We start from the raw sequence: 15,280 nt of genomic DNA on the forward strand, positions 1-15,280 counted from the left end.
AGGACCATTGCAGTTCGGGGCAGGGGATTGAACCCGTGACCTTGTTTTTTGCCAATTCACTGCCTGTCTGACATCAAGGCCACTCTCTGCAACAGTCACCCACATGTGTCTCCTGCCAAAGCAAAAGTCTGTCTTTCAGTTTCTTCACCCCCCCCCCCCCCCCTTTTCTTGTTCACTGCCATTAAAAGTCACAATGTCCCTCTAAAAATGAAACACTGAATCTCTTGAAACAATTTCATCGTATAAATCTGCCAGACACTGGAGTTGTGGTGAGGGGGGCAAGTTGACAGTAAATGAATATTGATTTTTCCTCCCATACTGTGCAGCTGGTTTCTGGCTGAGTGGATATACTCTTACAGAGTTGTCAGAGGGTTGGCTGTTTAATGGGGTATTATCAATTCACGAGGAGTTTGAGTGTCGTCTGTTGGTGTGCTTACATGATGGATTGGCTGTTGAGTTGTAGTTGTGATGTAGGAGAAACACGTGTGGATTACAAAGCAAAAGCAGAGGTTGATGGAGAAGGAGCAGACAGGAGCAGCACGACTCTAAGAGATGTGTTTGAATTATTTAAGGTCAGATTTTTCGCGGTGATGTCTTACCTCGGATTAATAGGATTTGAACAGCCAGGGTATTTATAGTGCTGCCAGTTGAAATCCTTTGCAGTATGTGATTGCTGCTGTTCTCAAATGTGATTTAACGCAGCTCTCCCATGTTGTGCATAAACAGATTTGAAAATAACGTATGAACCGGACAGTAATTCTTTGGCTCAATTAATGATGTGGTTGTAAATGATTCATTATCATCTCAACATTGCACTCCAGATTCTACAAGTTCCGCAGGAAGTCCTTTTCGAAAGCACAACATTGGCACAAAATGAATGGCAGAGTGAAGAGTTTGTGTGGGTGTAAAGCAGGTTAATGTTATGGAAAGGCTGGTGAATTGCTAAGTATTACCTAAGGCAAGAGATGACTGAGATGAGACAAGGCGCAGGGGATTTGTTAGACATCTGAAAAGGTCACAGCAATGCTAGGGTGGGAAATATGTGCTATTCCGTCTACCACTGGGTACGATGTCCCATGAAAATGAAGGCTCGATTTACGCCGCGAACGAAGTGTGTGAACCAACCAAAACAGAAAGAGGACAGCGCTTTTACCATTCTACATCCATGGCTTTTACATAAGCTAAAACAAAGAGGACGATAGCGCTTATGTTTTACCCATGTTGCGGAAATTGCAGATGGTGGAACAACCGGAGTAACTGTGGAAACTCGACCCGGCGAAAGAAAAAGCCCCGTCGACGGAGCAGCCAAGAACGAAGAGGGAGATTCATTAAAATCGAAGTAAAACAAGAGTGAACCTCAGGCAGACATTCACTCAATGGAGAGAGCTTCGGGACTTGATAGAGTTCCAAGCCAACATTCAGTTGGCATTCTTCTACCAGATCAGTAAGTAAAAAAAAACTGCCTACTTATTAATACTACTGGGCCCCTGCCTTCATGGTACCAGTGAGATTGGGGCTTCTAGTTCAAAATGGGATTCTTACGGTTGTTTCTTGCTTTGGACAGTAGCCAGTCCGCCAGTGGTAGTTACTTGTTTGCTCCGCAATCAATAGAGTTTTCGTTTCAATGGTCTCTTGTTCATTTGTTCATGCACTTTCCTGTACAGCAGGAGGCTTTAACATCTGAGCAGTTGCAGGCAGTTTTGTATTCAGTCGTGAGCCCGTCAACAGTTGGGCCCGAGACAGTTTCACTCCATCCAAAGGTGCATTTCTGTATGCAAGAAGCGCAAGATGTGGGTCTCCTCTGCTCTCTCGTGCCTTCTGGAGCATGTTTTTCATATTCTGGATTGCTCGTTCGCTTTTACTGTTGGATTGTGGATTCCCAGTCTTCTGCTAATTGTCTCCTCACCCACAAACATCTCCTCTGGGATCCCATGTCTTGCAAACATGGATTTAAGAGCTATGAAGACATGCTTGCTTGTTGTCTGGGGCAGTTTGACAATTTCAGAATACTTCGAGTAGGAATCTACACACGATGCTCAAAATGGAAAAGATCCATGCCAGTTTTACCCATGATCTGTCTGGAATGTCATGGCAGACAAGTGTTTTTTTCACTTTCTGTTGAAGTGTGCTGTCTCTGACACTTTCAAAAAGAGCAATGTCCTCAATGTCCTCAGTTTGGACATGCTGGGCCAAAACAGTACATATCTTGCCCTCTCTTTGCATTTGACTCTGCCAAAAGATAGGCTTCATGAATTTTCTGAAGCATTTCTGCTCATAGTCTTTGATGGATGGAGTGGAGTTCTTAAAAAACAAGTCCTTCTGAGCATCTGAGTTCTTCTGTGAACGTCCAGTATTTCCATTATTGCTCTGACTTTGTCTTTGTCTGGCTTCAGGCCCTCTGCACTCGGAATGTGTCCAATGTATTTTATCTCTGTCATTCCAATCTTGCACTTGTCTTTGTTCAGCCTGAGATTGATGCTCCTTATTCTGTCAAGAAGCTGTCTCAGCCTTTTGTCGTGTTGTTCCTTGTCTACACCCCACACTAGAACAGCTCCTTCCAAGTCCTACAGTCTCTGAGCAATGCATTTCTGGAAAACCTCTGGAGCTGATGAGACAACAAAGGAAAGCCATTTGGAATGGTGCCTACCAAGTGGTCTTCTAAAGGTACAACTTAAAACTGTCCCCATCTAGTTTCATTTGCCAGGACCCATGGTTTGCATCCAATACCGAAAAGAACTTTGCAGTTGGCATCTCTGCCACAACCTCCTATACTCTCTGCAGGGGATAGTGTATGACTGTATGACCATGCTGTTAACCAAGTCAGTGGGTTCTGTCTGTTTTTCGACTACGCCAAGTCCACCTGTCCATCTTGTAGAGTCATTTTCTTAGTCCTGTTTGTGCACAGGAATCTCCTCCTAAGACAGCACAAAACATTGTGGCGGGAATATGTCATCAGCTTGGAGCTGGACTCCAATAAAGGCGCATCCTTTTGAGCAACTTTTCATAAGGTGGTAGAGGGTAACGTTGCAATCCACACCAGTATCTAACCTGAATGTGAGCTTTTCGCCATTCAGTTTGAGTACTTCAGTCGATTATTTTCTGTTTTGTTTCTATGGTTGCTTCTTTTTCAGTCTGAGTCGTTGTTTTCTGTTCACTCTTCTTTGACTGAAGAGCTCCAATCAACATTTCACTTTGTTCTCGTTCAATTTCCCACCCTTCTCTCCAATTTCCAAAAGCTTTCTTTGATATTAACAGCTTTACTCAATGATAAGTCGGGTTCCCCGAGCAATCTGGCTCTCACCTGATCATTAGTGACTCTACACATGATTCAATCTCTTATCAACGAGTCTGTGAGCTGCCCAAACTTGCAGTGTCTCAGGCATGTTCCTCCTTGGCTCACAATACTAACAAAACTTTTCTTTGAGTACGTCATCCACATCTTCATCAGTCCATGATATTAAATACCTTTATAGCTTCGTCTCCAGCCACAAAAGATGCACAGTTCACTGTTTGGTTTTGTTTTTTGGGACATGCTGCTCACCAGGAGGTATAGCTCGAACTTCTGGATCCAAGAACGCCAGTTTTCCGCGGGTTTCTTTCCAGGCACCAACTGTTTGGCGGTTTTAGTTGTTACATTGTTTATTTCAGACACCATGTGATATTGTTATGGAACAGTGATGAGATATATGAAGAACTAGTTACTTGACATCACAGGAAATACATGCAGATTGCTTGAATTGTCTGTGTGTGTGCTGCCTATAATCTGCTTTTTACTAAAGCTAAATCACCTGAACATTTTTTCCCCGAAGTGAAACTGAACGCAGTCCCTTTTTCTGAGCTCTTCCACTTATTTTCTCTCTTTTCTATCCATGTTAAATATGAAAAATTCACATTTCAGAACTGTCAATTAGTAATGGGAGTGTAAGTAGCTCTAATAAAATGTCGGGCTACTAATTGTCCTGCGTTTGCTTCCGTTGGACAGGGCAATTAGTATTCTTTCCATCTAATGTAATTTACAACCAAACACAATCTGCATAGCCTGCAGCGGCTGTAATCTAAAGGATGTTCTATGCCTACAGGGCCTGTCATGCAATCACCCAAGTTATAATTACCATTAACTGCAGAGATATTGGCAGATGTAAAGGAATGGGGATGTGAATCATTATTTTAGTATGCATTCTAATTAGCTTCATGTATGTATAAGTCTGTAATTGAAAATCTGATACTGGCCAGTCGGGCCAGTCATGTCGAGCTCTGATATGATGTTCCATATTTAATAATAGGCCAACACGATAGAGGGAAACCTTTAACGGCTGTGATTCTAATGCAACATTTTGACCCAATTCATCACAAGTACAGTATGTATTAATATATTCTACTTTACCAGAATGATTCTTCTTCTTCTTCTTCTTCTTCTTCTTCTTCTCACTGTACGGACCAACTACATTAGTTCTTTGAACCCTAAATTAAATGAATTCTTTGAATTATGAGTGAATGAACAAACCATTTGTCCACCTGTCAGTTAAGATTTAAAAAAAGATGAATCCTTGCTAATCATTTTGGGAAAGTTAATCTGAAGACATAAATTACTCAAGACTATTAAAACAAACAAAGCCTAAATACTTGATAACCTGTGATATTTATACCACATGATGTATAAGAGCATTATGAAAGCGTGTATTGGCATGCTCATAACGAAATCCAGTATTGCCAAAGCACTGTACGAATATTGTATATTGACAACTACAATGTAAAGAAATCTATACATATACCCTTTACTATAAAAAAACATTGTCACACCCACCCCTTAATGTGAGAAGAATGAATCACATGAGTGAATGGTTAATTATTGATTATTGTACATGTGCAGGATATTATAGATACATCTCTCTCTCTCTCAACCCAACCGGTCAAGGCAGATGACCCCCCCCCCCCCACCTAGAGTCCTGGTTCTGCTCGAGGTTTCTGCCTCTTAAAAGGAAGTTTGTCCTTGCCGCTGTCGCCAAAGTGCTTGCTCATGGTGGGAACTGTTGGGTCTCTGCAAAAATATTATAAAGAGTACACTCTAGACCTGCTCGATATGAAAAGTGTCACGAGATAACATAGTTGTGATTTGCCGCTACCTAAATAAAATTGAATTGAATTTAAAAAAGTAAACTAAACTAAACCTAAAACCTCTTCTTATTGTGTCATAAAAAGTGCCGTAACCCTAAACACAACTCCAGATGAAGGCTAATGTTGCTCTGTATCTGCTGGAGTTGTAAACAGGCAGCTGTTTTCTCACGTTTTGGCATCATCAACATGGGATTAGGGTTATGGTCATGGGGCACACTTTGTTTGCTGAAGCCAGTGCAGCACCTACTCAGGTGGAACTGGTCTCCTGAGGATGCAGAAACACTCAATTTTGCCCGCCCTGGGAATCTTTGACGTTTCTCTTCCACCAGTGAATAGAGTTGAAATGGGTGGGTGTAAAGCACTACTGGCCCCTGGCAGATGACTAGAGTAAAAAGCTACCTGTTTCAAACACTCCTAGAAATCCATTTTGTCAAACATCAGCCATAAAATAACCCAAAGCATCATTATCAGTTGAGCCCTGCAACTTACCACATTTCAGCTCACATTTCTTTTCTTTTTGCCAAATGACGGTCAAGGCCAGCTCCATCAAACAGCACCTCTCTCCGGGGGGGGGGCAAATGCCCGAAGGATTTCGAATCACTTCATTTGTAATGCCTGTGCCTGCACTGATGAACCGCCGCCGCTGTCTGTCTATCATTACTGCAGTGCTGCTGTTGGGCATTTTCCTCTACACTCGCTGGAGGAGCTACAAAGGGCTGAAGGAGGGCGTTTACCACGTGTCAGCCCACCACGACGGCTGGGAGGACATCCGAGAGAACGTCCTCAACTATGACGAGGAGGGAGGCGGGGAGGAGGACCAGGTATATCCCTCAGACACACACACACACACACACACACACACACACACACACACAAATGCAGGCATATGGTGAAATGTTTTCAACTGCATCATTATTTCACTTTCATCTTGGAAATACTTTGCAGTGGGTGCAAGGTAGCAGCTTTACAGTAGATTCAGTCAATTCAATTTGGAATAGAATCCTCCGCAGTGTGTGTGTGTGTGTGTGTGTGTGTGTGTCCTAGCATTTTAATTAGGCCCACGCAAAATCCTTATCTACTCTCTCCAACAGCCACTGTAACCCACAAGCACTCAACAGTACTTAAGAGCTTGCATAATATCACAGCTTTGATCGCAACAAACGTGTCCACTACGTCGCTAACATACACACACACACACACACACACACACACACACACAAATAGAAGACCTTAATATACAGATTTTTTTGTGGACCCAAAAACCCTCAAGGTCTTGTCCTCAGTACTGTTAATCACTTGCAGCCAAACACACACACACACACACACACACACACACACACACAGTGCTGATCTCCCATAGCGGAGCAGATGCTGCAGTTAATTCTCAAGAGTCTTGTTTGAAAGCTCTCTGGAGGAATAAAAACAGCACTTTCCACTCATCACATAATCAGTTTTACAAAGCGACCCACACCTCCTCCATGTGTGTCTTGTCTCCCTCCTCCTACACCCCCCCCCCCCACCCATCTTTCATCTCTGCTGCCGTGGTTACAGTTTCGGCGGAGTCACGTCGGTACTGAAGTGATTGGCTGTTACAAGTAGTATGTGAAAGTAATGGCGGCTCCTAAACCCCAGTGCACCAGTGCACATAAGAGATGGATAGAAAGAGAGACGGCCTTCATCTCCTTTCTGAGTCACCTACACTCATATTTTTTTTTATCTTCTCGGTCACACACACACACACACACACACACACACACACACACACACACACACACACACACACACACAGATACTCAGAATTATGGCGACTCTGAGACAGTAAATGGAGATAGATTGGAAACTTAAATAGGTGGAACATTCACAGGAAACGTAATGGGGAGAGCTGATTGTTTTTCTGCTCTCTTTTCATTTTTCTGCTCTCTCTCTGTCACATTTCATTTTTTCCTGCCTCATCTCTCTCCCCTAAACATTCAATCTTTCACTCTGGCTCTTATCTCTCCTTTTCTTTTTTACAGCCTCTGAGCTAACTGGGACTTTTCCTCTGCTTTTGCGCGTGTGTGTGTGTGTGTGTGTGTGTGTGTGAATGTGGTGTCCAGAACGCCTACGACATGGCGGAGCTGCAGAAGTCCCTCCAGCCGAGCCCGGCCCAGTCGGTCCAGTACTGCCGCTCCAGAGCCCTGCACCACCCTCCTCCTCCCCATCACCACCACCACCACCACCACCACCTCCTCCACCAGGCGCCCCCTGCCCCGCCCTCCGCACAGCAGCTGGACCCCCTCAGCCGAACAGCCAGCTCCACCACCCTGCCTCCCTCGGCAGCTTCCACCTCCTCCACAGCCACCTCCGCTGCTGCCACCACCATCACCAGCCTCCGCAGGGACGTGCCCCCCACCAGACTACCAGCCCAGGGCCAGGCCCGCCCGTCCCAGCTGGCACGCCGCTCCCTGTCCTTCTCCAGCCAGGACCTGGCCCGCTACCTGTGTGAGATCATCCGGGACGCCGACCAGCATCCGGACACGGGGCCTTTCGATTCCCTGCAGGTCTTCTCCACCGAGGGAGGGGGCTCGCCCGCCGGCTCCCTCAGCTCCTTCAGCTCCGCGGGGCTGGATGGGGGGAACAGCGCAGACGGGGTGGGGGAGGCGAGGAGGGAGGAGACGCTCGGGGAGTGGGGGCCTCGCTTCGAAAAGCTGCGGGCGCTGTACGAGCGAGCCGAGGCCAGCGACCTCTGAGCTCAGACTGCACACAGACCAAAACTGATGGGACCCTGGCAACGGGCCGTCCTGAGACTGTCACTTAGCGGCGACCGAGGCGGGAAAACAGGCGGAGAGGGCGGACTTACGGAGAGACTCCCTCCACAAACCCTCACTCGCTGACAGATGACACAGAAGGTGTTGTATTTACTGGATGATGAGCTCTGTCAATCAACACGGCCGGCCTAACAGACAGATGAAAGTGTCCCCCCGTGAAGAGGGCCTGTCGCTCTGCGCCCCCGTCTACCTTTGGATGGCAATTTTTTTTGCAGGAGCAGATGTTATCAAACCTGCCAGTCAGGTTAAAGGCTTCAGAATGTCTCTCTCTACCCGGGCTACTCATCATGATGGAGCTTAGCTTCACTGTTGGAACCCCCCCCCCCACCCCCCCCCAAAAAAACCCCAAATCTGTTTCAGTCACAGCCTGTAAGACCCCACATTTCCTTCTATTTTCTAACACTCCTTGTGAGCCACTCCTGGATGAGTGTCAGCCCGAAGGCCTGAAAAGTGAAATGAAAAATGTTTTGGCTAGTTTTTTGTCTGTTTGTTTTGTTTGTTTTGTTTTTATACCTGAGCAAATCAATGCCACACAAAATATATTTTTTTTAGCAACTTGTTGCTGGATTCAATCTTTGTAAATAAACAAAGGAATCTTACTTATATCCCACACTGCGCGGTTATATGATAACACAGTGAAGATGAGTGGGGTCATTCTGAGTAGCCCGCACAACGCAGAGTCTGAATTTTCAGTATATAGTGGACACATTGTGTTCTCGCTGCCTGGCTGTACACAGCTTCCGTCAATGTTTGTATGAGAAAAAAAAAAAAGAAAAAAAAAAAGTGCTTCGACCATCACTGGGTTGCAGGGTGAGAATTTTTATTTTTATTTTTTTCTTTCCTGGTAATATGTCTTTTGCTGGGTTGAGTAATTCTGTATTGGTTGGGTGTTTCAAGTTTCAACGCTCTGTGGGTTGTAAGACATCAAGCTTTCTACTTACTACTGCGCCCTCGTCTTGTGATTTCCTATTCTCATTTGCGCTCCTCCTCACCCGAGGGAGGGTGCACCAAAAAAAAAAAAAAAAAAAAAAAAAAATTCAAACAGCTTTGTAACAGAGAGATGGGAGCGGACGTGCGGACCGCGGGAAGGAGGAAAATACTTGCTCTGTTGTGCTCTGTTCTGCGTACCCTTCCTCCTCGGGCATACCAAGTGTGGCGTCTGCGAGGGACTATTTCAACAAGACGATTTGCTCGGTAGAATACAAACTATGTCAAACAGCTTTCCAAGGTGACTACTCGATACATACAAACGGAGAGAGGAGGAGGAGGAGGATGATAGAGATTTATAATGATTATTCCTACATATAGTTCTGAGCCATGTGCAGTTCACGCACACATGTATCTAATGTCCCTTGCTAAATTACCGTACACTCTTGGCTGAAGCAGTGTGATAATTGCGATTGTGGGGAAAAGGACGGATGGAAAATTCGAAGGGAAATAATAACTCTGCAGTTATTATCCCAGCTGTGAATTGTCAGCACAGTGGCAAGTGTTCCTCTTATTTGGCTTCCTTGTCACATCAGGTTGATTGATCCCCCCCCGTTGTTGTGGAACCAGTGAGAACAATTTGTCTAAAAAAGAACGGAAAAGTCAAAGAACAATAACAAAGCGGGGAAGGTGAAGAGGAGTGCGGAGTCTGAAAGGGCCGCGTTTCTTTTTCACCTTTGATAAGAGATATGATTAGAGGGTGGAAGGTTGAATCAGAGAGCAAATGAGGAAGGGGAGGCAGAGGGGAACCATCTCATCAAGCGCCTGCCTCAGTGGTGAAATGTGCCACCGGTGCAGCATGGAGCTCCGTAGGGAGCCGTACAGAGGGATGCTGGGAGCGATGGTTTTCTGCAGAAACGGTCTGTTGCACAGCAAATGAACACAAAAGTCATATGTCTCCTCCCTCCCTCTCCCTGCAATCCTTCCCAAAAAAGCGCCAACCTGGCTTCACCTGGCATTTCACTGGCAGTAGCAGCAGCAGCAGCAGCTACTCTCATCGTGCTCTTTTTAAAAAAAAAAAATAATTATTTTATATTTTATATCCGTCCTCGCGCTGGCAGAGCCGAGCCTGTCGGCAGAGAGCAGTTAAAGGGTAGGAGTGTGTGAAAACATGTCAGGACACTAATCCTAATAGGAGCTGATGGCTTGCTGTCATGCTGGTAAAAAAAAAAACAACAAACCCCCCCCCCCCCCCCAAAGGATTGTGGGTACTTTCAAAAAAGAAAAAAGAAAAACAAGGCGACGGATGAGTCCATTCCCACACCGCGGCTTTCCAGAAACATGCCATTTCTGAAAAGCAGAGGCAACAGTGGGGCTTTGACAAACAAAAGAGAGACTTGATGGTCAGGTGAGGGTGCAGTACGCCGTGGGATGAGGCCTGAGAGTAAGACACACAGGCTTTTTTTTTTTTTTTTCTTTTTTATAGACAAGTGGGAATTTTCTAGAGAGGGATGCTTGTTTTTTTTTTATTCCTCCGTAGAGCGGGGCCGAGCCTGGGCCACGCAGAGTGGTGAGGGATGAAGACGCTTCATGCTTCACTTCTCTCTCTCTCTCTCGCTCTCTCTCTCTGCAGCTGTTAAGGAGCAGCAACCCACCTCCCGCCACCATTCATTTGTACCATATAACGGCTTCTTAAATGTTGTGTTCTGGGTGCAGACATGTTGTGAACAAAGTTATCGTTTTTACCTCATTTGTAAATACAGAGATAGATGAATTAAAATTATTGCTTTTTTTTTTTTTTTTTTTTTTGTCAAGAAAAGCACTAAGTTTAAAAATGTGCCGCTTCTGAGGAAAAAAAAAATCAAACCGAACATATCTTTTTTTTTTTTGTGTTTTTTTTTTTTTATCATCATGATGGTGATGAGCTTTGGACAGCTATGTAAGTGTTTTGTATTTGCTTTGATCTTTTTTTTCTCCTCAATAAATTCATTTATTTGCACCAGTGTCTGCGCCGAATCGTGACTGCATCTGAAAAGGAAAAAAAGAAAAGAAAAAGGAAACAGAAGAATAAAAAAAAAAAAAATAATGCGTAACGACACAAACAAGGAAGTGACATTGTTGGGAAAAAAAAAATGCTTTTATTGACCATACTGCCATTGAACATGGATGTGTCTAAATAGCTAACACTGGCATTGGAAAAGATTTTGACCTCGACTCGGGCATCTCACATATTCCTTGCAACAATAACGTACCGTAAGAACAATTTAAATTGCAGACTAAAGATTTACTGGTTTTTATGATTTCTGATAAGAACAATGTCCTGCAGTAGAAAAAAAAAACCAGCTGTACAACATGTGTTAGTGGATTCTTGGAAAAAGGAATAACAGAGCAAAATGACGAAGATGACCAAAGGCACTCACATACTTACAATAACCCCCTTTTCCCCCCCAAATAAACACAGAAGTAGATGGTTTCAACTACTGACAGAAAAACGAACAATGAAACCCTTTTTTTTTTTCTTTTTTTTTTTTACCCAAGCCTCGGGCACCAACGTGCTCCCAAAAACACTGATCAAATCTCTGCAACCAGGTTCCAAAGTCTCCTCAGAAGAGTGGAGGCAGTTCAGCAGCATATTTACACCCATAATTAAGCGTGACAGTCTTAACCAGCCTTTGACTACGGCTCAGATCGAACTAATAGTTGGATTTTCAGATTGACATCTTAATCCAGCTGTTGCACAAAGCCATCTAGTTATTGACTATCTTAAGTAAAGCTAATTTGCTGTGAACTCTGGGTAATATATATATATATATATATTTTTTTTTTATCTAAAAACATGGACTCCAGCAGAACAACAATGACATCAATAGATATAAAACCATGGCACGAGATGTAAAGAAAGGAATAGTCAACTGTTGTTTTTGTCCCCGTCCTGTTTGAGGCGTTAGGGTTAGGTTACGTCAAAGCAACATGGAGTCGACGACGTGTGTGACAAGATATCTACGGCTCCATAGCAAATGAGCAAAATCAGTCCAGCACTCAATTTGGGTCAAAAGCTCCAGAACAACTAAGTAAGTGGACCTTGAGTTGAGATCATTTTATCAATATGGGTGGGTAATGAGAGGCTGCCCGAATACATTTGGCCATACAGTGGCAAGACTGGAAAAAGAAAAAAAAAAAAAAAAAAAGTTATTGTTATAGATTTCTCTAGAAGGAAACTGGTTGTTTTATTTTGAAGGATACAGATACAGGCGTGAATTTGGCCTTTAGTCCGGTTTATGGCAGAGGGATTCCCTTTTCTCTCTCTCTTTACAAACTATTTCATTTACCAAGCAAAATATGAACTAAAGTGGCCATGTTTGTTTCAGCCACACTGACTAATGCTTGAGTTCTTCTTAAAATTGGGCCTAAATGGAGTGCTGAGCTGTGCACACGTTTAATGGCTTCCTTCATCTCCTTTTCATTAAGAAAGAACCAAAGTCAGACGCCGCAACTCTGAACCACTAATCCCAATATGTATGGAAATTAAGAACGCTGGGGAAAAAAAAAACAAAACAATATTACATTAGTACACTCTTATTAGGCAAACATAATGGAATCACTCCGCTCTCAAATAAAGCAATCAGACATCTCCTAAATTAAACATCCAATATGAAGGCGGGAAGGGGTGGTGGGAGGGGGGAGTGGAGGGGGGGGGGGGGGGCGCCAAGTGGTGCTGTTTCACACTGATCCAATTGGTATGCATTACAATGAGGCTGTGCGGTTAACGAACAACACGTTTTCAAAAGCCCCACAACAACTGTGTGCATGCATCTGCGAGGGTGTGGATCATCAAAGACAGCGGTCCTTATTAACAAGTGTACAAATATAGGCAGACTGGGACGGGGGAGGGAGGGGAAAATGTGTGTGTGTGTGTGTGTGTGTGGCGTACCCACATATAGCAGCTCATTACGGCAGGTAACTCTGACTGGCCAACCCACACTTACTGACACAGATCCAACCCTTTCAATCCCCTCCTCTCCTCCGCTCTCCCTCTGGTTCGGAGGGAAAATGGGGAAGGGGCTCAGATCACCGCGAATCCATGTTTTGATGCGCCCTCATCTCTCCTCCGCTGCTGTTTAAATACGAGCCTTTTCTGCCACCCTCCCCCCTGCTCCTCCCCACCTTTCCTTTCTAACCACAAAGCCTCAGTTTGATATACAAGTGTTGCCCCCCCCCCCCCCCTTTCTCTCTCTCTGTCTCCCTCACAAACTATTTTGGATTGCGGCGGGGAATCAGTGTTGTTGTCAGCCCACTGCAATTTCCCAGCCACTTACATTATTCATGTGTGTTCGTGTGTGTGTGTGTGTTTGTGTGTGTGTGTGTGTTTGTGTGTGTCAGAGAGGGGGGAGAGTGGAAAAGGTTGAGTCTGCTGATGAGGAGGACCACAGAGCCGACAGCAATCGCAACAACACCGTCACAAATATCACTTGGCACCCCGCTTTGACCTCACTTTTACAGCAAAAGCAGACTGAAGCGGCGGTGGAACCCGTCTCCACCAGGCGGGAATCAAAACTACCAAAAGGATGGCCGTTTTTCTTTTCAAGGGGTAACTGATAACATCTATCACGGCGGAGCCAAATGTTCCCGGCCAAAAAGTGCCGTCTGATCCGAGTTCAGGCTGAGTCAAGCTAATGGTCAAAGTTATTCAGTGTATTAATGTAAGTGGCCCCCCTCTGTACAACCTCCCTCCTACGGTGACTGTGTCAGCTGGAAATACACCTCAAGTACAGCACACAGTCAGGTTTTAGTCAAGAAATGCGCTTTTTGGAAGAAAAAAAAAACAACTAAAAAGCCCAAATCCGACTTTTGTGTGAGGTGGTCGTCGGTTTGCACAGTTGTCATGGAGATGGATCTGTTTCACCCACGGCACTTTTAGAAGACTGCGCGACATGGTTGAAAGCTAGTAAGTAAGTAACTGGGGGGGGGGGCTGGGATTGCGTCACACTACTATTTCCAAGGTCAAGAGTGAACTTTGACACTCAACTTTTAAAATGAATATGAACTAGAAGTCCGAAAAGTGCTCTGGGTGAAATGACAAAGGACCCCGTCACACCCGAAAAGTCGGGGCGCGTTCACTTCATTTCGATGGAAATCGCCATGATCTGTGGATTCCCTGGCGGGGGTGAATTTCGGCTCTTCAACTTCGAGCCACAGATTTGCACCATACAATCCCAGCAACAAAAAACGCCACGGCAACAGCACGGAAAAAGCAGAAAGAAGCTCCGGGAGCTATTGTGACCGACTAGTGCTACCATGTCTCGGCTGGCTAGCGCGTTACAGCTACAACAGTTCACCAACCAGCCTTCCCAGTAAAGCCACCAAAGCGTCAAGCCTCTAGAACCGAATGTTTCACAAAGACATGCAGATCCGTTTGCTGTGCCACTCTCTGGTGTGACCAGGCCTCAGCAGCTACTGAGACCGCACACAAACACATCCATTTCCAAGCAACACAGCTAACGCGGTTGAAAGCTACGGAAAAAAGCAAACGGCACCTTGGAATTGAGTTGGAACTGTTTCGTCAAAGTAAGAAATTGTTTTTTTTTTTGCTAATTTCTAAAAAAAAAAAAAAAAAAAAAAGAAAATAGGCAGAACTTCCATAGTTTAATATTTTACATTTTCGGATATTTACAAAGAACTACAGTGGCAACTTGCACTTTCCAAAAATGTATTTGTTCCTACAAGAAGTCGGTTAAAACGCCCAGATTTGACAAGCTTTTTTAATTACAATGTATTGAATATGTCAATCTCTGAGATTTGACTCTTACATATCAAGTTATTTATGACTACTGTGGCTTAAATGTGTTAAAAAGCTAAACCTTTTGGGATTTGATGTTGGATCTAGATTTGATGAATGCTACTGAACCCCCCAGCCTGCTCGCTATGAAAAGCATGAAAGGGAAAACAATGATTCAAAGTGTTTGAATAGCATTTTGTTCATTCCGTGACGCTGTGCGGAAATGACACCGAAACTTAATTATTAGTGGCTGCTCGGTGTGTTCCAGACCCTGCTTGGAGGTCTCATAGTTGTTTCTGTGTTTGTGCACCAGTAAGAGCTGGGAGAAGGTTCAGGGTGGACGGGGTGGTGAAAGAACAGCCCAAAGCAGGACTACTATAGCTGCTTTCCATAGTCCACTGACTAAAACAATGCCGCCCCGAGCTTGAACCGGCCCACTGCTCAAACACCACAGTTCACAGAGCCGTGTGTTCACAAAATAATGGGCATGGTCGCAGCTGGGCACAGCGCGGAGAGGAGACAGAGGAACAGCGAGGATTCAGTGCTTTTATCTCTTCTTCTCCCTCAGTCTCCCTCGCTCCCCCCTCTGGCCTCTCACGGGGTGGGGGGTGGGGTGTTTTTTTTTTTTTTCTTTTTTTCTTCAACCCTGCTCCTG

The 15,280-nt window shown here is 44.6% G+C and overlaps 1 protein-coding gene across 1 annotated transcript in view; it reads left to right on the plus strand.

The window, feature by feature from the left end:
* Positions 1–7,844, plus strand: part of LOC139283424 (neural-cadherin) — a 263,675-nt gene extending 255,831 nt beyond the window's left edge. Inside the window, exons 36-37 of the mRNA XM_070903433.1 lie at positions 5,782–5,936; positions 7,212–7,844. Of these exons, the coding sequence (XP_070759534.1) occupies positions 5,782–5,936; positions 7,212–7,844 (788 nt within the window). The remainder of the gene's footprint in view (positions 1–5,781; positions 5,937–7,211) is intronic.
* The last annotated feature ends 7,436 nt before the right edge of the window (positions 7,845–15,280 follow it).

The sequence above is a fragment of the Enoplosus armatus genome, chromosome 1 (genome assembly GCF_043641665.1).
Source record: "Enoplosus armatus isolate fEnoArm2 chromosome 1, fEnoArm2.hap1, whole genome shotgun sequence".
In the NCBI taxonomy this organism is placed as follows: domain Eukaryota; kingdom Metazoa; phylum Chordata; class Actinopteri; order Centrarchiformes; family Enoplosidae; genus Enoplosus; species Enoplosus armatus.